Genomic DNA, 24,378 nt, shown 5'->3' with positions numbered 1-24,378 from the left:
TCATTGGTTAGGTTTATTCCAAGGTATTTTATGGGTTTTGGAGATATTATAAAAATGAAATCAATTCTCTAATTTTCCCTTTCTACAGTTTCATTGTTAGTGTATAATGAAGCAGCTGATTTCTTTGCATCAATTTTGTATCCTGCCATGTTACTGAATTGCTATATGAGTTCTAGGAGTTTGGAGGTGGAGTCTTTTGGGTTTTCCATATAAAGTATCATGTCATCTGTGAAGAGGGAGAGTTTGACTTCTTTGCCAATCTGAATACCTTTTATTTCTTTTTGTTGCCTGATTGCTGTTGTTAGGACTTCTAGTACTATGTTGGACAACAGTGGATAGAGTGGGCATCCTTTTTGTGTTCCCGATCTCAATGGGAAGGCTCCAAGAGACTGGTTTCAGTGCTGCATAGCAGATAGACACAACAAAAACCTTCCACCCTCCATGGTGTAGGGTGCCTGGTCTTTGGTTTTCAGTTTTAATTGTGGTAAAATATGCATGGCATAAAATTTTAGCCATTTTTAAGTGTACAGTTATGTGGCATTAAGTGCATTCAGATTGTTGTGCAATGATCACCAACCAGAAACTGCGTGCCCAGTAAATAATAGGGCCCCACATCCCCCTCCCCCTGGCCATCATTCTGCTTTGTCTCTGAATGTCACTACCCCTGGATGCCTCACAGAAGTGAACTTGCCCAGTATTGTCTCCTTGTGACTGGCTTATTTCACTTAGCATGGTGTCCTCAGGGGTCATCTGTGTAGCAGCACATACTGGAATTTTCTTCCTTTTTAAGGTAAAAAATATTACAGTCCTTGTACATATTCTGTTTGTTTATCCATTCACCCATTGCTGGACACCTGGACACTTGTACTGCTTCTGCCCCTTGGCTGCTGTGAGTAACGCTGCCGGGAGCACGGGTGCACGGATCTCTCCTGGAGTCCTTGCTTCCAGTTCTTTGCGTCTGTGCCCAGAAGTGGGATTGCCAGGCTGTTAGTGGCTGGTTTTGTAAAGTGAACCCGTTTTTCTAGAAAAGCAGATAGATGGTAAATGTTTAGATGATAAAATCCTTACTCCATTTTAGAGGTCCCTTCACAAGTTGTGAATTGTGCTAATTCAGTTGGGTTTCTTTACAGTTTTGATTTAATATAACACGTATTTCTGAATATATTTGTTTACAGATTTGAGTTTAGTTCTTATAAATTTTTAATCGGAACGATTTTCTCCTGCTTATGCTGTTGAGGGCAGTAATTCCATCAAGCCTATTCTCTCTGTGTCACTGTTAGTATTTTTTGTGATTTGTCATGCAGCAAGCTGTCACATGTCCCTGCAAGCTGTCCCACTGCAGTTTGGGAATTCAGACTTCGGGAATTACTTTTGTTTGCTCAATCTTGCCTTAGTTAGAAAGCACAGCAGCTCTAAGGCCCCTATTTCCCTCAGAGCTTAAAAAAGAAACCCCCGAAGAAAGACTATTTTTTCCCAAGGAATCTTGAGGAAAATGCCACCTTGTTCCAAAAGAGATTCCTCTTGACTTTAGTCAGAGAGTATCCCCTCAACAAGAGTCACTGCTACCTCGCTACCCTCTGGGCCAAGAGTCACTGCTACCTCGCTACCCTCTGAGCCATAAATGGCTCTCGGAAAAAGGCGAGTTTTTCTTAGCCTCCAGAGAGTAAGAGCTGCAGTAGCGTCTTTGGCCACCAGTCGGCAGTCTGTCCCCGGGCTGTCCCACAGTCCCCCAGGGAGAGCGCCTTCTAGCCCATTTGTTTTGGCACCTCTGGCCTTGGCAATATTTTTACACTCTTGTTTCATTAATATCTTAGCTGAGTTCCAGTATTTTGCAGGATGATCTCTTGTTAAATTTCATTTAAAGGAAGCATAAATAAAAAATATTTAAAGTAAAAATTATCCTAAATAAGTCAAAATAATTTAGACTCTTTAAAAGACTAAAATTTAGCACGATAAGCCCATTTGGAGGTCACCTCCATTCACTAGACTGTATAGAAACGACAAATCATGGTGTTTCTCTGATGAAAACACCTGAATGTGACTTCTCAGTCCTCCAGACTGAGGACCACGAACCTTCTGTACCAACTCCCATTTTGCCCAGTATCTTCTCTATCTGACCAGTCTTGCTCAGATGCCAGCCTGCCTTCCCCACCACCTCGGTGCTCCTGTCCCTTGCTGTCATAACAGCACAAGACTGGGACAGAGTCCTTTCAGTCTCTGATGGCTTAGTGAGGTCACTCACAGGGGGTAGACAGACGAGTTCTCGGGTACACCATGGGGACAGGATGGTGCTGAGTTAGTCTGAGGCTATAAAACATCAGGTGCCTGCATCCGGGATTTGGAACTTGAGCTTGGTGTTCAGTGGAGCCCATGGAGAGTGGTCTGGGATAGTTGGGGTGAGGCCTAGCACTTGGGACAGGATTTGTCAGCCTTCAGATTCACTTATAGGAGATGGCGATCAGGTCTCCTGCCAGAAATCATCTACCCCAACCCTTGTTCCTCTCCACTAGAGCTCTGTGTTTCCACACTCAGTTCACCTCTTACTTCTCTGGGAAGCCTTCCTCCATCCCTCCATCCAAGCTGAGCTTGGCCTGCTCCATTCAGTAAGGGTAATTATCAAACACTATCTGTATATCAGGTACTGTGATGGGGCCAGGTGGCCTGGTTTCTGGCTAGGAGGATACAGGCAGGGACACTGAGTTAAGGTGACGCTTGCGGTAGAGTCTGATAAAGGACAGAAGTTGAGGGCTGTGTAGTGTGCTTGGGAGCACAGGGTGTTTCAAGGGGGAGACAATGCTGAAACTGCGTGCCCGACCTGGGACCAGTCTCAACAAACTGAGCCATCGCTGAGGACTTTTCTCCCTCCAGGTACTAACTGTTAAGAAATGAACCTGATCTAAAAGATAATTGACATGGGGAAGGTCTCCAAATAGAAGTTTTAAAATTTATTCTGGCTACCCATCATTCATTTCCATCAAACTATAAATGGGTTGGCCAGTTGGATCAGATGGAGCCAGTGTTGGCTCCTTTATTGACCAGTGTCTGGGGATGAGTGGTTCTAGAAGTTTGGGCTGAGACCAGCCGTGTCAGCATCCCAAGGGAGCTTGTTAGAAAGACATGTTCTTAGGCCCACCCCAGCCGTGCTGAACCAGCCCTGGGGTGGGCTCCTCAGTCCATGTTGACAAGCCCTCTGCGGGATTAGATGTGTGCTCAGGTGTGGGAAGTACTGCTCTCATTCTTCAGAGTTGGCGGGTTCCCTTTCTGTGAGTCCAGGGCTGTGATTCATTCTCCCACACCCTGCTTTGCCTGGGGAGGCCCCTACCGCACTTCCTCCACTCTTCTCCCAGGGAAGGGCCACTGAGGAAGGACGGGCCTCTAGGGGTAACAGAGGCTTTTCCCCTGGGCTCCTGTCTTGGCCCCTTGCCAGACTCCACTTGGCCCCTCTTGATTGCTTCATCTGCCTCATGTTTGGTGGATCGTGCTGGGGTTTGAAGCCAGAGCTGCTGTGCGTGCAGTTGGGTCTCTGTGAGATGCATCACCCTCCAGCACTTGCAGGTGGTCCCCCCGGCTAATCAGGCCTCACCCTTCTGGGCACTTGATCATTTGGCTTTTAACACCTACTTGGTGGCTAAACTGCAACTCTGGTGTCCAGCCAGGCAGTTACTTGGATGGCTTTCCTCTCTGGAGGTCACAGTTTCCTCCAGTCTGATCTCCAGCACCTTGCCGTGGTGGGCCACGCAGCCCGGTAGGGCAGCTAAACGTGAGCTCTTGCTGTCTTTGCTTGCAGGAATGAGCTGGAGCGACAGTTTCTTGAATTGCTGCAGTTCAACATCAACGTTCCTTCCAGTGTTTATGCCAAGTATTATTTTGATCTTCGTTCTCTGGCAGAAGCAAACAACCTGAGCTTTCCCTTGGAGCCCCTGAGCAGGGAGAGGGCTCACAAGCTCGAGGTAAGAGGCTTTCACATACTGGTTTTTGACGCCGTATTGCAAAAGCCTCATCTGCGTTTCCCAGAAGTGGGAGGTCACCGTGCTGATTTCTCCCACTGTGTGTTGTTAGGAAATACAGACAGGTTACCCTGGATTTAGAGTTGATGAGGTCATTTAGTTGATTATAATTCATCCAATCATAGTTTTAATAATGTGCCTCATTTCTAATCTTCAAATGTTAAAAAAAAAAAACAAAACACCTGGTTTTTAAAAAGATATGCTCAGAAAAAAGTATTTCTCGACATGCACTGTTACAAGGAAAAAGATACCAGATGACCCTAATGATTGGGAATCCCAAAAGGTTATATTCTGCTTTTTTATTTTTATTTTTTTTTTTAGTAACATAAGTATTATTTGCTTCAGGGGTACAGGTCTGTGAATCGTCAGGCTTACACAGTTCACAGCACTCACCGTAGCACATGTTCTCCCCAGTGTCCATAATCCAGCCACCCTGTCCCTCCTCCCCCACCCCCCCAGCAACCCTCAGTTTGTATATTCTGCTTTTTATTTTTTATTCCTCACAGCCCAGTTAGAGCTGGAGCTAGCCCCATGGGTCTTGGTCTGGATTTGGGGTCATCTGCGTTAAGCTGTGTACCTTCTGTGCTCATGGCTTGTGTACATAGCTCAGCTTCATATTTGCACTTCCCATCTGACTTGGTGACTGAATGAAAAGTGGTGGGGTGACCAGGAGGATCACTGGTGGAACCCCTTCCTCCAGAGAAGGGGTGCCCAGGCTCTCTGTACTTTCATCACCAGGCACTGTTGTGGTCACATCCCATAGACCCTTTGATCAAAGCAGTAGATGGTACAGTCACGTCCCAAGCTTGGTGAGACCCAGGAGGTCTGTGCTGCCTGCCCTATTGTCCGATCTGAGTGACATGTTATCCCCTGATTCGGTACAGGATTAGGGTGGCTAGCATGCTGGTCTAACAGGGTTAATAGCTGTGAACAAAACAAAGTCTAGAGATAACAGGGGAAGAGGTTATTATGGTTTGCAAGCCTAAACAAGCCAAGATTTTAAATAAAATTGTAAAAAGTACATAGTATGCTGATCCCAAGAAGAAACTCAGTAAAACTGGAACAGACTGGATATGGCCCACAGTGTTTAAAATAAAAGCCCAGGGAGGTTTTCCAAACTCAGCCACTTTACTATAATTGTGTGCTGGCTGTTAGGAAGCAGCTGCTCAGTTAAATCTCCCATTTCTCTTGAGCAAGAAATGGAAAACCAGACAAGTGTTGTCAGACTCTCACGGGTACACACATGAAATAGTTTTCATTTCACAGTGAGCAGGCGCTATGTTTGAGCCCAAGTGGCAGGCCCTGGAAGCACTCATGCCCAGTGGCTGCTGTCATGCCGAGGGGATGGGCGTGGAGCTCCTGGAAGCAGCCCCTTTGTCTGCCGCTCGTGGCTCTCCAAAGGAGAGCGTCCAGTGTTGCTGGTCAGCCACACCGTGGGTACACAGGCTGGCTGACACGGGACTCGCTGGTGCCTGCTGTTAAGTTTGGCAGGTTATCTGAGTGGGAAGAGGGGGTGCTCACCTGCTCCTGGGGCTGTCACACCAAGTGCTCCATAGGCTCACTGGGCTGATGAAGGCCCATAGTCCTGACAAGAGTGCTCTCCCTCCTCCCGAGAATCGGAGCTTTCTGAGACCCTCCTCTGTGGAAGGATAGTGCTTCTATCTGGAAAAGCACTTGGCATCCCTTTGAAATAATTTTTAAGGAATGGATGTCATTATTCTCCAGACCCCAGCATCCCTTAGTCCATTTGGTTAGCAAACTTGAACCCCATCGTGGAAAGCAAGGGGGAGTGAGACGTACTTGAAGTGGCTTTTATCTGAAGCTCAGTACTGATCAGGCGCAGTACACATGGCTGATCTGATAGGTGCAAGGTAGAGTGTGGAGGCTGGTGTGTACCAGGAACCAAGGCAAAGTGGTCTTTTCATTAGTCTGGTCATTTCTCTTTGACATAAGTTAGTATCTCTGTATGCATATGGGAGATGGGGTGAAAGCTCAGAGTTTACATTGTGAAATCTAGAATAATATCGTACATTGCTCTTTCATCATTATGATATTCCATTCAGACCTTTGTACTGTTCATAAGCTGAGAAACCATACACAGTAATCTCAGAGAGTTTAAATAAACGAAAATAATTTACTTTCAAAAATCGTTGCTCTCCTGTCTATGAGGGATCTGATTTTCTCTTAAAGTGTGTCACCTGCATTAGTGTGTGAAATGTGTTTCACATGGGGAATTCCCAGTGTTCTAGGCCATCTCCTGTTCTCATTCATCTGTCATTTGGAGGAAGACGTCCTCGACTCCTGTTTCTCTCTTCTAATCCCTGCTCCTAGCTGCCACTGAAGTTGCAGTTCCAAGTGCAGTTATGGGTTTCTGAAAATAAATGAGAATCAGTTGTCAGCACCCTGTTCCCAGTACTTCGACCATAGCGTGATATGCGCATGCCCCTGTCACGTGCTCGTCTTGCTTGGAGCTTACATATCCATTCAGCACCTATTTACTTAGGGTCCCCTGATCCCAGGCATCATCGTGAACAAAACTAGCTTTTTGGAGTTTACATTCTGCTGGGAGGACACAGACAGTAAACAGTAAACATAATACTAGTTTATTAAACAAAATAATAAACTAGTGTGTTAGGAGGTGAGCACAAAAGCAGCAGTGGGGCGGGGGTTGCCATTGCCAGGAGCCTCCCTGAGTCGGCCATGGTTCCTTGAGGACTCTAGCGTGAGATGTCTTAGCTTTGCAGAAACCTCCAGCCTGAGGGAAGAGCTGCTTCGGAACCTACAGGGCTACCAGCTCAGGCTCAGGTGGCAGGGATTGGAGTGGCCACCACAGAGCGGGGTGGGTGAGGTGGGAGGAAAATGTGGGAGAGGAGATCACAGAGTTAGCTGAAGGGGAAGCAGGGAGGATTGTTAGCTGAAGGGAGCAGCTGGAAGGATTATTGTTGTCACTCCAGTGAGAGCCATGATGATGTGATCAGGGTCTGCTGCTTTTGTGCCTTTGTCCCTTGATGGTGACTTCTTGCCAGGTGTTTTCTAGCCCCTGCTTCGTCCCTGGCCTATTGCTTGAATTGTATACAAGTTAAAAGACCTCATGTTTGCATCATCATAAGTAAAGTCAGCCCCACCCCTGGGTTATTTTGACAGAAAGAAAGGTGAATGTGAGCAGGACAAGACATCTGGGGTGATGTGAGCTGGCTCCCACTTTGTCATTGATGTGCTCTCAACCTGCACCCAGGAGTAACCCTGAAAGAGCTGTGACTGGGCTCCGACCCCCCGGAAAGGCTGAGCCTTGCTCTTGGCTGAGGGTCTTCCCCCAGAGTCTCACTTTCTTCATCAGGAAAATGAGGGCAGTGTGGATTGTCCTTGCTACATTGGCCCCTTCCTGTTCCTTTCTTCATCGGTTGGCTAGAGTTGACTCAGACACTCGGTCAGTGGCTCTGACTCCCAGTGTGGCCCAGCACGAAGCTGTGGTGTGTTACTACCGCCGCACAAGGTGGGTGGGTGCTCCTTGCCCCTTTTGCAGATGAGGATGCGGGACTTAGGCACAGGCCCGGGTCCCACTCCTGCCGAGTGGTTAGCCAGCATTGAACCTGCGTCTAGCTGAGCCCCAGGCTACACTGTCCTGGAACTGTTGCACATTTTGTGATGATTTTCTCAGACCGTAAGCACTTTGGAAACAGGGCCTGCATCTATACTTCCTTTGTGGTCCCCGTTGTGAGCGGCACAGCTCCGGGCCACAGCGTGAAAACTGCACGGGGTAGGAACTCCTGTCAGTGTTGTCCCTCATGCCCTCAGCATCTGGAACCACGCTGGCACCCGGCAGTGGCTGGTGTCCGATGAGTGAGGGCGTGGAGAGCACTTAGGGGCTGGCCCTTACCTGAATTGTCTCTCTTTTGCCCCTCAGGCCATCTCTCGCCTCTGCGAGGACAAGTACAAGGACCTGCGTAGACCCACGAGGAAGCGGTCAGCGAGTGCTGACAATCTGACTCTGCCCAGGTGGTCCCCGGCCATCATCTCCTAACCGTCGGGCCCGCTGGAGGCCGCACCATCCCCCCGTTTCTCCTTTAGTTTGAGAAAAGACAAACTTGGGGTGGTTTTGTTTTTGTTTTCCTTTCCTTTTCTTTTTTAATTCATAGCTCTGTCAGGCTGCCTTGATGACCGCCTCCAAGCTGTGTGGCCCGCACGCAGCAAGGCCTCCAGGGAAGCGAAATCAGTGTTCTGGAAATCCCGTTTCATGCCCTTCGTCATTAACAGCACTTCCCTCAAGGAGGAAAAAGACTCTAATCCTGGAGAAGGAAACAAAGGGAAAGGGAAGTCGTGTAGAGGCAGGGAAAGGGGGAAATGGCTCGGCCATTTCTTAAGTCCCCGTCTGGTCAGTAGATGAATATGATGGAAAACCCCAGCAGTAGGTAACAAAGTCGGATGTGCATTAAAGACAAGAGCGCGCGCTTATCCACCTCCATCTGGATCAGTATGTTCTGTAAGACTTCTTGCATTCCTTCTAGCTGCTTTTTTGGGATTTGGGGGATTTTTGTTTTGGTTTTGTTTCTGTTTTGGTTTTGGTCCCACAGAGCAGAGAATATAGTTTGTACCCACCATGGCACAGACATCCAAATAAATAGTACTGGTTGTTTCTCTCTGCACTATTCCTGTGAGCTGTCTTCTGAGCTTTCTTCCTCACAAGTGGGATGCGCTTGTTATATTTCTGTATGCCTTTATTGAATACAGTTTTTCTTCAACGGTGGCAAAATTAACTTGACTGTAGTGCTGAACCAAAAGTATCCCTTTCCCTTTTATTCCTCACCCCGAGAAAATTCTAGATCACATGGGTGCTTGTGCCTTCCAATTTATTCACAGTTGTTTTAATTTTTTTTCTCTGACCTGAAGTCGTAGTTACAAATCAGTCAGATTTTTTGGGCTGAAGGAAACCGTGTGCAGTGGAGGGGGTCCTCTGGGTGAAGTTTTTTCTAGAGTGCTAGGTGTCTGCCTGCAGTTACTGAGTAGGAGCCATTTCTCTGTACCCCCTGCCCAGCTCATTCCTCTACTTCCATGTCCATTGTTGCAAGCAATATTCTTCTGAACTTTTATATGTTTACTTTAAATCAAAGTTAGTCTATTTGTATAAAAATTTTTTAAAAATCTAAAATTAAAAAAAAGGGGGGGTGGGTTATTCCAGTGGGAAGATATTGAAGGGCAAAATGTTACTATTTACTGAGGTATTTTTCACAGGATGATTGAATAAAAAACTCAACTTGCATATTCATTGTGGGTGCTTAGCAAAGTTACACAAAATTCAAACTGTGAAGGTTTATGCTTCATTAATTATGACCGTACTCTTTCATTTTCTGATTATCCCTAATTTCCTTGTGGGCTAGATGAGAATCTTTTGTATCAAGTAAAATAAAAGGGTTAATGATAGAATATCAGAGTAAATTTGATACTAAGTCTAAGAATCTGAGTCAGTGAAGCATATAATGCTTTGGGTTTTTGCGTACTTTCTTGGGTCACAATGACAGGCTTCTAAGTTTTCTCCCTTTTCAAGTCTCTGCGAGGCGAATGGCAGCAGATGCTCTGTGTTTCACCTTCTTCCTCTGTGAATGTGGAGAACTTTGGAATATTAGTCTTGGGTACCCTAACGTCCTACACCTGATCCTCAAACATGCCTGCTTCTGATGAAAAATGCTTTGGAAACGGAAGAGACTCAGAAAGTTGAAATCCCAAGATCCCCAGGCCAAAAGTCCTAGTCAGGTTTCAGTGAGATTTTTATCATGTGTAAACAACTGGTTGGACCAGAAATACTGTCAAGGTCTTTCTGGCCTAAACTTTCAAAAGCCGACAACAGAATCTGAAAAGTTAATTATCTTTCCATTATAATGGTGTTGATATACTCTGTATGGGTACCAAAATCAGCTTCTCTCTTCAAGTAAGAGTTGGATTTAGAACTTTAAATAGAGATCTAAAAATGTAGAAAATATCATTTTATATTCCCTAATCTATATAGCTTAAAAAGGGACATATTTTCTTAGCTGAATATGAATACCTCTCAAGCATAAATTAGTTCCTCTCATGTAAAGTATCTTATTTTACCGGTCCATTTCAGGAAAGAGGTTCTGCTGCCTTTAAAGCAGAAAGCTTATTTTTATCCCTTTTATTTGAATGAGAGAGATTTGAAAATTGAATTATGTAAATATTTCAATGCATCTGCTATTATTTTGTGGAGTTTATTAAACTACTTTAAAAAATTGTATAGTCTATTTATTGTATGTATGTACATACAGTCTGATAACTTAAAATTTGAAGTGGATTCCGTAAAACCTGACTCAGTCTTGTTGAGACTATTGAATATTGTTTTAGCCTTGTGCACTGGACGCTACCTCTGTATAGGGAAATTTCCCATATTCATTAATAAGTATTGATCTGTATTAGTTGGTTATGTTTCTTGCACTGAGGATTTTTAAAACTCTGCTGTAAGTGTAGATTTTAGTTTTACTTTTGCAGTATGAATCACTTGACACATAGGTAGATACTTTAGGTTTGTTTATTTTATTTTTCTACATGATGATGAAGACTTAAATTTTGTTCTCTGGTTTGTTCTAAGTTTGCCAAAAAGAAACCCCAAGAACACCCAGTACAGTACCTTGGTAAATCCCAGTGACTGTAACTTGTTTGCAAGGTGACTCCGTGCCCTACAGTTAAAGCCGGATGGCTATTTGGGATGACATTGTCTTAGTGTAGTTTGTGAATGGACAGTTGTCATTAATGGAGGATGAAGAAAACAACGCATTTTGTTGACTTTAATTTTAGATTAGATTTAAACAACGAATAAAGTCATTGGGACAATAAGTATATATCCCAGTGAAATTTTTTTTATTTGTTTTACTTTTTTTCCCCCCACCACTGGGAAAAGGGAAAGAAGTTAGGGATTTAGAACCAAATTAGAGGGTGAGGTGGGAGATCCTGCCAAGATCCGAGATATGCTCTGATGCCTTAACGCACTAGGTGAGGCCGGTGTCAGAGCCTCGTGCCCGTCGTCGGCTCTTCCCTGGGCTGGCTCTCCCTACTTCCTTCTCTTGGTCTTCAGCAGGGGCATCTCCATCTTGGGGTTTCCCTTGGTTCTGGGGATTTTGATCCTCAGCAGAACTGCAAAGCAGAATTTTGGGAGTAAGCAATTTTGATTCTATCCGGCTGCTTTTGGTAACCTCTCACCTGGGGCCATATTTTACAGCTTTGAATTTTTTAAACAATAAAATACAATTCCTGGTTCATTGTAGGTACTTAATAAGTGTTAAATAAATAAATGCATAGAACAAATAGTGCCTTCCTGCTGCATTTTTTTGAATACCACATTGAGATAAAATTCCACAGGTTTTATGGCTGCTGTGTGCGAACCACTTCTTTGCAAGAGCAATGGGAAAGGTGTTCTTAGTCCATTTGAGTCTTGAGCAATTCACAAGAATACTGAACACCTCTTACTAAGATGTTGCATGAGAGAGACCTCTCAAAGCATTTTATATGGATACTTTTATATTGTCACTTTATATTGATACCTTATTTTATCTCAATAACTTGATCCCCTTTGACTTCATTGGAGTCAACATTTCAAGACTGTGTTGGGTAGATCTTAGAAGCATGGAGCGTTGTTTGAGAGGCCAGCCAGAGAGAGCCCGTATCCTTGTGGAAAAAGAGAAGAGATCAGAAACATGCCCTGAAGCTGAAACGGGAAAAGGAGGCTTGAGATTTATTTTTTAAACTATACGGATTGCAAGGAAAACGCTACACGCAACTTCATTAAGGTTTGCTGTTAATGCAGAGCCTTACTAGAGCTATTCCATCTAAAAACAAACGCTCCCCCCAGCCCCCCACCTCAGTACGAATGAGGCAGTTGTAGAAGTGTGCTTGCAGTCACAAAATGGGTGATGGGTTGTGGACCTGACCAATTCAGGGGACTTCGTTTCCAGTTTTCCTGTTTGATTTTCTTAACAAGTTTGTATTTGTGAAGCTGCTAAAGGAATACTGAGTCCCTTTCCATTAGAAGCTTCAAGAGTTCCGTGACCAGTACTGACGTGGTCTGCTCTTGGTTGTCTCTCAATTGAAAGTCTTTGGAGGGCCCTGTGTGTCTGCATCGTGCTGCTCTGGGCCACAAGCACTCAGGTGCGGATTTGTCCTGGCCACTGGGCTGTCCATTGTAGGCTTTGCTGAAGGCCTCTGGAAGAGCCTATGACAGTAAGAAATGAGTTTAGAAGTTATCTGACTGGATGGCGTTCAGATTTTACAGGTCTCTGTAAGCTTTCCTATGTCTTTTAGTGGCTTGATTTAGGTAGAGTTCTTTATTTTGAGAACTTTGTTCATATAACTAAATTATTTTAAATGCTAGCTGATAGAGTGGCATTCCAGAATAATTCTGGGCCCTTCATTGATTAGATCTGGAAAAAGAATAGCCAGCAAAGTCGTGAGAGAGGGTTCTCCCGGGGCAGCGCCTGGGAAGATCCCTCCTTCCCTGTGTCAGGCATTTTGCGTGCAGAGGAGCTGCTCACGAGGTTTGGAGTACAAGCCCTGTGCTGTCTACCAGGCATTGTACACGGTGGGAGTCCATTGGGACTGAAAACTGGCTCCATCCACTGGATCAAACCACATGACAATAAAGAAAATACACACATTTCATCCTATCGTGAGCGTGAGGCAGAACGTCTAAACCCATCTCTGGTCAGGGACGTGTATGAGGGGCTTCTGAAACATCGTTTCTCCCTGCAGACATGCATGGAGTTCCACTGTCATTTAGTCTCACATGCTGGTATTTGGGGGAGGAGGGGACCTTAAAGCTGATGGGATGGCTACCAAGGAAATGGAGTAGAAACCACTGGGAAAGAATCAGAATTTAGTAGGATGGCAGTTAGGAAATCACTGTACAGAAGTGATAGTTTTCCTAATCACCAGCAGTAACCAATTAGAGAACACAGTGGAGAGGAGGTACCATTCGAAGCGGTATCCAGTTACAACCTACCTGAGAACAGAAACAGGCCACGTTTACAGTGCATCTAGCGCACCTGAATTCATTTACTCCTCACTGGGTTTCAGGGTAATTGCCATTATCATTCCCAGATGAGGCTGCGTCGCCTTGCAGAGGTTAGAACCTTGCTTTGGGCCCACGGTCAGAGAGTTGTAGAGCCAGAAAGCCTGACTCCAGAGCTTATTTTTAACCACCCGGCTATATGGCCTTTCACTGCCCTCATCAGGGAAGAAAACCTATCAAGAAATGTGCTACAGCCTCCCCCCCGCCACCCCTCACGAAGTCATGCCAATCCCAAACCTGCAAATGTGACCTTGCTGGGAAATGGGGCCTTTGCAGATGTAATTAGTTAAGATGAGGTCATACTGGATTATGATGGGCCACTGTCCTATGACCTGTGTCCTTATAAAGAGAGGGAGGTTTGGAGACCGAGACCTAGGGAGACCTAGGGACAATGACAACGTAGAGAATGGAGCAAAACAGCCATAAGCCGAGGGGTGGCAAGGCCGGCTGATAGGCTGGAAGTGGCAAGGAAGGAGTCTTCAGAGACATCACGACCCCGCTGATGCCTCGTTTGAGACTTTGAGCCTCCAGAACTGTGAGAGCCTCCATGCCTGCCGGAAGCCCCCCAACGTGTGGCAGTGTTGGGGCAGCTCCTGGAAACCAACATGTGCAATTCCTAAATAAAGAGAACAGTGAACTTCACAGGCAGGCAATAAAAAAGACACGAGACACACTGTGTCGAGTGGGGAGTCAACGTACTGGAAAAATGTCCCTTCCTCATTCTTCCCTGCGACTCTCCCCTTTGGCCAGCGGACGCTGAGCACACCCGGTTCTGTCCCAGTTTAGGACCTTTCTCTGAGCTGGAATTTCTGTCTGGCATGTTCCCCCAGAAACTGGCACCACTCATTTAAGACTTCTGCTTATAGTCCAGGTCCAAGAGACCTGCTGTGACCCTGACGCCCTCAAAGGTCGCCCTCCCGGTGACTCCTGCAGCACCCCACTTTCAGCCTTGTGTGGCTGCCACTGCTCCGTGCGCTCTTCTGTTTCCAATGGGCCTCCTGCCCAGGTCCTGTCTGTGTCCACACCCAACCGAGACCTCCTCCTTTAGAGGGAGGAAGGGAGTTAACCCCAGGTAGAACGCAGGACAGCCTTGAGGCAGGCTTAAGGAGAGAAGCAGAACTTGAACTGGGTGTGTGTGGGATCTGGATGAATGGAAAGGAAAGGAATTCCACTCCAGAATGTTCTCTCAGTGCTCCGAGGGACGGTGTTGGGGAGGCACGGCTTTCGGGAGAGATGTACATGTGCGTATGACAGGCTTTGGAAATCAACCCGGGAAGTGGGAACAGTGTCATTTTGTCTTGAACATCAAGTTTTTTTCCCCCAGAAACATCCTTCCCTCTTATATCTTGGGTGTTTTCAGTTTACTAAGCTTTCTCCTCATCTCAGCAGCACCCTGGTGGCAGTGGGGCAGGTGCTGTTCCCGTGTTTTCCAGCTGGAGCTGAAGTTGGAAAGGCTTGCACAGTCAGCAACCCGCGGGCCGTCCAGGCCGGCTCTGCCGGCCCGAAACACTGCCAAGGAGGCAAGCTTCACCTGTCGCATGCATCTGCATGTGCGGCGTCCTGGGAGAAGAGACAGCTGCAATATTTAGCTTTTTAAATGAAGCTTCGCCATACCTAAAGCATGAATGTAGGGGTTGTTATTTTTATGGCTCTAAGTATAGCTACCGTGCAGATGGTGGGTCTGGCGTATTAACAGGCATTTCACAGAAATCTAGGAGTTGCTATTTCAGAGTTCCTGCTTGGCCTCCAGTGATACCCTCGACCCCTCAGGTCTCAGTTTAAGGGCTTTAGACAACTGGATCCCTGGGGCATTGTCCCAGAGCCACCCCTGTCTCCTCCCTTGAGGCAGGCGTGTATGGGTCCTTCTGGGCTGCGGCTTTATCCTTCTGTGCTTGTGATTTCTCATTTTTAAGTTTGAGGTGCATTTTCTAGCTCAAAATAATGTCCAGCCTCAGACTTTCACTGGGTGTCCTGGGGTGGCCTGTTCTTCCTCACTGTGCATGTCTCAGTCATGCCCCTCGTTGAAGTAGCACTTCTCCCCACCTCCCACCCAAGCACTCACCTTAGCCTCCTTGTCTTCTTTCATGGCACGGTTGTGCGAGAGCCTCTGCTTATTCACATGGGGGGTCAGCCATCCTCTTTTCACCAGAGGCGGAGCCTCCCACTTGCCTCAGTCACAGGAAGCTGAATTTACTGCTTGCTGAGGGACAGACAGCTGTGAGGCACTGTCTCGGAGCCCAGGGGACAGCTGATCTCCTGGAGGTTGCTGGAGGGGGTGGGGCTCAGGGGCTTCAGTGCCCAGGGCACCGAGGTTGGTTGACCTTGACCTGTAGAGGCGTGGCTACTGCATGACATTGGTGCTCCAGGCCTGGCCTTGCTGCTGCTGGGAAGCTCTCACTCACCCGTGAGAGTGGGTTTTAAACCAGTTCTATGGTTACTCGTGTGACCAATCCTTCCTGAGTGGGTAGAAACTTTTTGCCCCCGCACACTGCCCCCATAAGCTCTCTGAAGCCAAGAATATTCTGTCTTGTTCACCGCGGTTCCCCAGAGCTTAAACAAATGCTCCTTCTAGGTTCTGTAAATATTGTTGGTTGGATGAGGGAATAAAATATCGTCCCAGGAACTGGTCTCAGCCTCTCCCTGTGCCCGGAGGGCCTGTGAGATCCGCATTTGGGAGGACTGAGTGACGAAGCTGAAAGATGGAGCAAGTGTTGCTCTGGCCCTAGAGGGGAGAACTGGACCCAGCGGTCCAGCTGAGTCACGGAGATGCGGCTGTCTGCTCTGTGTAGAGAGGACCCTGGAAGAGCTGCAGCTGTGCTCAGGTGGAGAGCTCACCCTGGTCCTGGCGTCACCTGAGAACCGCTGCGGCACAGGCCGGGCCACGGAGAGCCTCCAGGGCCTGTCTGATGCCTCCCCAAGTGGCCGGGGCCTGACAGTCGCAGAAATCTGTGGGTTGGACATGCGGTCAAAGGCAGTATTCGGTTTCTCTTCCAAGTCGGGTGCTTCTGCACTAGGCACCTCTTTCCTACTCTAGTTATCAGAGGGGTAGAATCAAGGTGTTTGGCACCAGGCCCTAGACACTGTCTGCAAAGACGTGGATCGGAAACTTTCTCCCATTCTGGCAGAAAGCCTCGTTTCCAGCCCTAAAAGATCTGGGGACAATTGATCAAATGTGTAGGTAGAGCCATTCAGAAAGGAGGGCCAAGCAGGTTCCCTGCCATCCATCTACAAATGACCCATTTGTGTGACTCTGTAGATTCTCCCCTGGAGTTTCAGAAAACACCCCCTGCCCAAACATGTCTGTAGTTCGGTTCTACCTGGAGCAGAAGGTGCCCAGCTCCACAGGTGTATTCTGGGTGAGGTGGAGAATCTGTGCTCACCATGTTCATGCTGAGTCCCCAGATCAAGGGAGGGGAGGAAGAATCTGTGAGTGGACTCCGAGTCCGGAGTTGGATCTGCACCGAGAGGCAGAGGGTCAGTGTTTGGGGCTGCCTGGTGCCTGCCTGAGCGAGCCCTGGCCAGGGCGGCCCTTGCGGTGCTACCAGCCCTCCGGAGCCCAGAGCCCTTTTGTTCACGATTATAAAACAGGACTCCCCAGAAGATCATCAGGTCCTACCTACTCACTTGATGGGCGAGAAAACCGGGCTCCCCAGCCGAGCCTCTCCGGAAGAACACTAGCAGTTCGGAAGATTTCTGACCTGTCCTCCGTCCCACAGAGCGCCTTTCCCCTTCTCCCAGAATCTTGTTCAGCTTGCACCCATGGTTGTGAGAAAGGAGAGGGTGTGCCCTGGAGGCCCCTGGCCCTGGCGGCTGAGGCGCCTCTTCCTGTTGGACGCCGGGGTGTCCCTGTTGTGTCACCCCTGTCGGACGCAACAGGGTGGGGGCCACCGGCGTAAGCCACGGTTCCATGCTAGCAGCTACGGTTCCCGGCGCGCCCCCGCCAGCCGTGTACACATGGGTGGCTCCCATTGTGTGTGTCGCCAGTGCAGCCCTTTCTAGAACCCCAGTGAGCCACAGCGCGAAGTCCTCTCTAGAACCCCAGTGTATTTAGGGCACAGGCACCCGGATCTGCTCTAGTGGAAGAAATCATGCAGGGCCGCTTTCCACCCACTTAGCCATTCCTGCACTACCAGGAGCAGACCTCTCAGCGTTCTAAGAAACAAGTTTAAGAATCCCTTTTCACATTAATTTTTAAATTCCCCCAATTACTCTATGCAGTAGTATTATTTCCCTCACTTTCTAGCTGAGAAAACTTAGGTGAAGAGAAGTTAATTAACTCGAGGAGGGCTGAGCGGCGATTTGAACTCACGCCAACCTGATTCTTAACCAGTCCGTTGTTAGAAAGTCTGCCAGGAGGAAGAACAAGCTTCCTGTGGTTTCTTGGATTTTCAGATTCTGTTCCTTTTGCTTCCCTAGACATCCTGGTGACATTAACAACAGAGATGCTTCAAGAAAATATTGCTTAAAAAAGTCTTGCGAGTGCAAATCCACTGCTTGAAAAGAATTGAGCAAATAGAAAAGAGTTCTCCCAGTCGTCAATGGTCTATTTATTAAAGAGCCGAGTACTGAATACCAATGAAAATACTTTCCCACCCATTGCCCCCTTAGGTGTCCAGCTCATTAATCCACAGCTCTGCCTTCCCTTGCTACCTTCACGCTCTAATAAATGGGGGCTTTGAAAAACCCACTGGCTAGTCCTAGACACGGCATTTTGAACTTGAAATTGGACACTTGTGGGTGCTGGAGGTTTTTAGCTCCAATTACATATTTTCTCTTTTCACTCACTGGTCAGTAGCAGAAATTGCTGACAGCAAAGCATATTATACTTTGTTTCCACTAGAGGACCTTTGCTTCTGCAGATTGCTTGACCTACTCCTTTCCAAAACTTTTTCGAAGCTATAATTATGTTACAAACATAAGATTAGGGACACTGCAACGATAGAAAACCTTAATACTAACAAGGCAAGATAGTCTCTAAATCCTCCTGATGACTATTATCATCTTCCCAGTCCTGTTCTTTTGAGTTTCCGTAGAATACAGATTTGCCCTGAGGCACGTCTATGTCCACCATACACAATTAGCCTAACTTGGTACAACATCAAACTCATTCTGCTACTTTCCCTGATCAGAGTCTACAGCTTTTTTTTTGCAACTTCCACTGAATCTCACTGATCAAATCTCTTGGAACCAAATACTGAAGGAATCTGAATGTCCCTAGCTATTGAAATATCTTTGATTTCGTGACTAGATATTTTCAGGTACTTGTGCATTTGTTGTGTATGTTACCTATGACAAAGAGGAATTGGGGTGTTAAATTATGTGAAGACATTTTCCCCATCCAGATTCTGACTTCATATGATACTTGTTAGAGTAAACAAATTCTACTCTTAAGCCCTCAGATCAAATAATTGTCAGCTTCGCATGAATTAGGTTGAAGACTGGATGCTCCTGGGGAAATGTGTGGCAATCAGGGACAACCTGTTAGCAGAAAAATGTCCTGAAATAACTGGAACAACTAGGCATCACACAGGATTTTCCAGCATTGCAGTTCATTTTTGTGGAGTCCCAGCCCAAAGCCAGGGTTGGATGCTCATGGCCTTGAGGGTGGTGGGAGCTTCCAGAAAGGCATGGATAAGGGCTAGATGCAGATGTGCCAGCTTTAGGAGAGCTGACTCATTTCTGAAAATCGACTCCCTGTTGATTAAGATCAAGAGGACTTTTTTTTTTTAAAGTAAATTTATTTTTTATTTATTTTCAGCATAACAATATTCATTATTTTTGCACCACACCCAGTGCTCCATGCAATCCGTTTCCTCTCTAATACCCACCACCTGGTTCCTCCAACCTCCCACCCCCAGCCCCGCCACTTCAAACCCCTCAGATTGTTTTTCAGAGTCCATAGTCTCTCATGGTTCACCTTCCCTTCCGATTTCCCTCAACTCGCTTCTCCTCTCTAACTCCCCTTGTCCTCCAAGCTATTTGTTAAGGTCCACACATAAATGAAACCATATGATAATTGACTCTCTCTGCTTGACTTATTTCACTCTCTTCCAGTCCCATCCATGTTGCTACAAAAGTTGGGTATTCATCCTTTCTGATGGAGGCATAATACTCCATAGTGTATATGGACCACATCTTCCTTATCCATTCGTCCATTGAAGGGCATCTTGGTTCTTTCCACAGTTTGGCGACTGTGGCCATTACTGCTATAAACATTGGGGTACAGATGGCCCTTCTTTTCACTACATCTGTATCTTTGGGGTAAATACCCAGGAGTGCAATTGCAGGGTCATAGGGAAGCTCTATTTTTAATTTCTTGAGGAATCTCCACACTGTTCTCCAAAGATGCTGCACCAACTTGCATTCCCACCAACAGTGGAAGAGGGTTCCCCTTTCTCTACAACCTCTCCAACACATGTTGTTTCCTGCCTTGCTAATTTTGGCCATTCTAACTGGTGTAAGGTGATATCTCAATGTGGTTTTAATTTGAAACTCCCTGATGGCTAGTGATGATGAACATTTTTTCATATGTCTGATAGCCATTTGTATGTCTTCATTGGAGAAGTGTCTGTTCATATCTTCTGCCCATTTTTTGACACGATTATCTGTTTTGTGTTTGTTGAGTTTGAGGAGTTCTTTATAGATCCTGGATATCAACCTTTTGTCTGTACTGTCATTTGCAAATATCTTCTTCCATTCCGTGGGTTGCCTCTTTGTTTTCTTGACTGTTTCTTTTGCTGTGCAGAAGCTTTTGATTTTGATGAGGCCCCAAAAGTTTATTTTGGCTTTTGTCTCCTTTGCCTTTGGAGACATATCTTGAAAGAAGTTGCTGTGGCTGATATCGAAGAGATTACTGCCTATGTTCTCCTCTAGGATTCTGATGGATTCCTATCTCACGTTGAGGTCTTTTATCCATTTTGAGTTTATCTTTGTGTGCGGTGTAAGAGAATGGTCGAGTTTCATTCTTCTACATATAGCTGCCCAGTTTTGCCAGCACCATTTATTGAAGAGACTGTCTTTTTTCCACCGTATATTTTTTTCTGTTTTGTTGGAGATTACTTAACCATAGAGTTAAGGGTCCATATCTGGGCTCTCTACTCTGTTCCACTGTCTATGTTCCATGCTGTCTTGGTGATCACAGCTTTGTAGTAAAGCTTGAAATCAGGTAATGTGATGCCCCCAGTTTTATTTTTGTTTTTCAACATTTCTTTAATGATTCTCAAAATCCAGCATCCGTTCCTGATTAAAACGCTTCAAAGTATAGGGATAGAGGGAACATTCCTGAACTTCATCAAATCTATCTATGAAAGACCCACAGCAAATATCATCCTCAATGGGAAAAAGCTTGCAGCCTTCCTGTTGAGATCAGGAACACGACAAGGATGCTCACTTTCACCACTCCTGTTCAACATAGTATTAGAAGTCCTAGCAACAGCAATCAGACAACAAAGAGAAATAAACCTTTTAGGTATCCAAATTGGCAAGGAAGAAGTCAAACTCTCTTCGCAGATGACATGATTCTTTATAAGGAAAACCCAAAAGACTCCACCCCCAAACTACTAGAACTCATACAGCAATTCAGTAATGTGGCAGGATACAAAGTCAATGTACAGAAATCAGTGGCTTTCTTATGCACTAACAATGAAAATACAGAAAGGGAAATTAGAGAATCGATTCCATTTACTATAGCACCAAGAACATACGATACCTGGGAATAAACCTAACCAAAGAGGTAAAGGATCTGTACTGGAGGAACTACAGAACACTCATGAAAGAAATTGAAGAAGACATAAAAAGATGGAAGACCATTCCATACTATTGGATTGGAAGAATAAACATTGTTAAAATGTCTATACTGCCTAGAGCAATGTATACTTTTAATGCCATTCCAATCAAAATTCCACCAGTACTCTTCTAAGATCAAGAGGTCTTAATGATCACATCCCTCTGCTTGGCTTGGAGGAAATCATGCAAGCCACGCCTCCTGCCACTCACTGGGCATTATACCGGGGCAACCCCAGAAGGCCGGCCTGGCAGACAGGATTGCTCCAGCTTCCCACTGAGATCGTGGCAGAGAAGTGTTTGCAAAAGGGCCGATGCACGGCACGCAACCTCACTCCCTTTGGCAAAGGAGGCTTGAACAAGCAGGTAGCTGCATTTGGAGAGGGAGAATGAAGGAGGAATTTGAGAAGCAGGTGGCAGCCAGAGTCAAAGTTAGGGAAAGGGCATTTCACGGTGGGCTGGGTTGGTGATATTTCCTATCCCTGCTTCTGTAGAGAGGCCAATTCTTTATGTATCAAAACAGAGGTCTCACTGTACCATCTACAAAAAGGGAAGTTGCCTTTGGTGGGGACCTGTGATGCAGCTGATAAAGGCAGAAACGTGTTGAGAAATCAAGGAAATGCTTTTGATGAGCAGGTTGTTCACCAGTCAGCCTTCTGCTTGAGACTTTCTTGAGTTTTGCCTCCAGCCCAGAACAGAGTCACATCCCACTGTCACAGATGTCTCTGCTTTCTCTCCCTCCCCCACCCATGATCCTTCTCTGAGGTGCTCATCTCAATGAAATGCAGCCCTGTTTGCCCGGTTGCCCAGGCTGGAGACTGCTTTCCTTGGAGACTCCCCCAACCCAGCACACATGTCAGCTGGGAGTGGAAATGGCTTGCGGAGAGCAAAACAGTGTGCTGACATAAGGTACAGCAACCGGTATGGGAAAGCCGGAGGAGGCATTTCACAGAGATCGTTACTGCGTGAAAACACATTAACCAACCTGACTTCAAGGGAAATGACTCAGGTCCATGAACAAGGCTAAAAACAGGCAATCCGTGCTAGTGGGAAGCCTGAAGAAAAGGTGAGGTGTGCAGAACTCTGACCAAATGGACAGGAGAGAGAGGGTGCCCCGGGGACATTTAATATTAGAAGAGGACCCGAAGATTTAGGGACTTGGCCTTGAAGCAGCTCGCAGTTAAACCGGAGTTATTTATTTGTTCTTTGTGCATAGCCATTCAAAAATAGCCCTGTTCTAAGCTCTCAGGCACCATAGGAGCCCAGGAAGCATTTACCCATAAGCTGGGAGTGTTTGGTGGCAGTAGCCAGCGCACTTACAGCCCAGTACAGGCTCGAACCAGCTGGGAAGGAGCCAAAGGTCCTGTAGCTTACCTCAGACCATTGTCACCACTACCTACCCCCCCCACGACACTCTCTCGGGCTCTGTCACACATGCACCCCTATCCCCAGCACCTGTGCCCCAAGCCATCAGATTCAGAGTGCTTGCTGTGCACCAGCTCTGCTTCTCAGGTGAGCTTCCAGGGGTAGGCTTCTCACGATCACTGTAAGTAGCATTGGAATTGCACACATTTTCCCATCATGGGCCTCTATGGCTTCATAGAACTATACAGAAAAAACCCTCCTAAAGTTTGAGTGACTCCTCTGTTATGTACGTGTGTGCTCTGTGGTCAAATGTTGCAGTTCTGGAAGACTCGGAGCTCTGACTCCAAATTCTTCTGCAAACTTGGACAAATTTCTTTACCTTTTGTATCAGTTTGCAAGTGCTACCTTGAACAAAGATAGGCTAGAGCAAGGGCTATCAGGCTACCAGAACGAAGTACTACAGGCTGGGTGGCTTACAAAACAGAAATCAATTTCATCACAGTACTGGAGGCTAGAAATCCAAGATCAAAGTGTGGGAAGAGTTGGTTTCTTCTAAGGCCTGTCTCCTTGGCCTGTGGATGGCTGCCTTCGGCCTGTGTCATCTTGTGGTCTCTGTGCTCCTGCATCCCAGGTGTATATCCTAATCTCTTTTTAAGTGCACCAGTTGGATGGATTAAGGCCCATCCCAATAGCCTCATTAACTTAATTGCCTCTTTAAAGGTTCTGTCTCCAAATTCAATCACATCCTGAGGCATTGGGGGTTAGGACTTCAACATAGAATTTTGGGGAAAAGGCAATTCAGCCCTTAACAATTTTCTTAACTTCATTTTACTCTTTAATGTCTGAAGAATTTCTTGAGATGAGCCAGTGATGTCTGAGGTCTTTTACCTGCTCTACCAATGCTGCCTGGGAATTTTGCTTCTCTCTCTCGTGAGATTTTAAATACTTAAATGGCACTGGCCATGTTGTCTTCCCCATCTGAAGATAACACCCGTCCCCTTTCATCCATTGTCAGTTGCTGGTGCTGCCATTGCCAAGGTCATCTGAACTGGCCCCCTATCTAGCTAAGACTTTAGAATGGCAGTCAACACACAGCACTCTTAAGAGGACTGAGGCCAGCCACACTGCAACTGCTGTGTGGTCTGGTTCCCTGACATCACAAATATCATTTTTAATTGGGATTCTACTTGTCACAGACACATTAACAGCACCATTGAAGGGATGCACAAGCATACCCCTGCTCTCTTTAAATACTTGTTTTGAGAGTGTGAATCAGGAAATGCATTCCTGTCCCACATCTGCCAATTGTCCCTTCCTTAGTTTAGAATCAATGAGTGTCACCTCTTTCTGATCTACCCTCACTTGTAGTAGAGAGAGTGGTGGACGAGGCAGAAAAACCCAGCAAACTCTCAGGTCTATGGTCAAAATAAATTTTTGCTTGAAATAATCCTTTAGGTTTTTCTCCTCTCAGCTCCAAGTAGAGGAAGCATATGTAGCTGATGTTAGACGCTCATGCACATACTATCCACAGACACTTAAATTGCTCCTGGCGGCCATTTTTAAAAAGCTGTACTTGAGACATTTTTTTGTATCTTGAGTTTCTGGTCTGTCTCAGTGTTCCAAGTTAGCAAAGAGGGAGAAACAAAAAACAACTACTCTTAAATTTTGGTTGTCCATGAGAAATGGCCAAAAACACTTCTAGGAAATCCCCTGCAATTCCCAGCCTGTTCAGTCCGTTTAGTCTGGCTGAAGATTTTTGTTGAATTGTAGAAATTTTTCCCACAGAGACAAAAAAAAAAACAAAAAAAAACAAAAAAACCCCACAATATCAACCTGTTATTTCCAATCATTTGTCTTCTGTCACAAAAAATACCCTTAGCTTTGATAACTCTGGCAACCATGGCAACAGTATGGGCTTTGTTTCTAAAGAGCTAAGTCTACAATATAAGTAATAAATTAGAAATATGAGTAAGAAGTAAGAACTCAACACCTGTTGCCTTCCAGGATGGATTATTTACTGATGTCATAGACAGCACATAGTAAGCCATTTTGCTGTGGAAGCTGAAAGGAATGGAAGTGTGTTAGCTGTGTTATCTGGCACAGGTAGAACACTTACTCATTGACATCTCCAGCACTCAATACTCACCTTCATTC

The 24,378-nt window shown here is 46.0% G+C and overlaps 1 protein-coding gene across 5 annotated transcripts in view; it reads left to right on the top strand.

Moving 5' to 3' along the window:
* CCNY (cyclin Y) overlaps nucleotides 1-11,318 on the top strand; it is a 305,603-nt gene extending 294,285 nt beyond the window's left edge. For 4 of the 5 annotated variants that reach the window (XM_082739759.1, XM_082739756.1, XM_082739758.1 and 1 more), the window contains 2 exons: nucleotides 3,788-3,950; nucleotides 7,912-11,318. In XM_082739759.1, the coding sequence (XP_082595885.1) occupies nucleotides 3,788-3,950; nucleotides 7,912-8,028 (280 nt within the window). In that variant the 3' untranslated portion in view covers nucleotides 8,029-11,318. The remainder of the gene's footprint in view (nucleotides 1-3,787; nucleotides 3,951-7,911) is intronic. The other variant, XM_082739760.1, reaches the window with a different exon arrangement.
* The last annotated feature ends 13,060 nt before the right edge of the window (nucleotides 11,319-24,378 follow it).

Source organism: Mustela nivalis, assembly GCF_964662115.1.
Source record: "Mustela nivalis genome assembly, chromosome: 7".
Classification (NCBI taxonomy): domain Eukaryota; kingdom Metazoa; phylum Chordata; class Mammalia; order Carnivora; family Mustelidae; genus Mustela; species Mustela nivalis.
The sequence above is the reverse complement of the archived record's forward strand: the minus strand, read 5'-3'. Positions and strand labels throughout refer to the sequence as shown.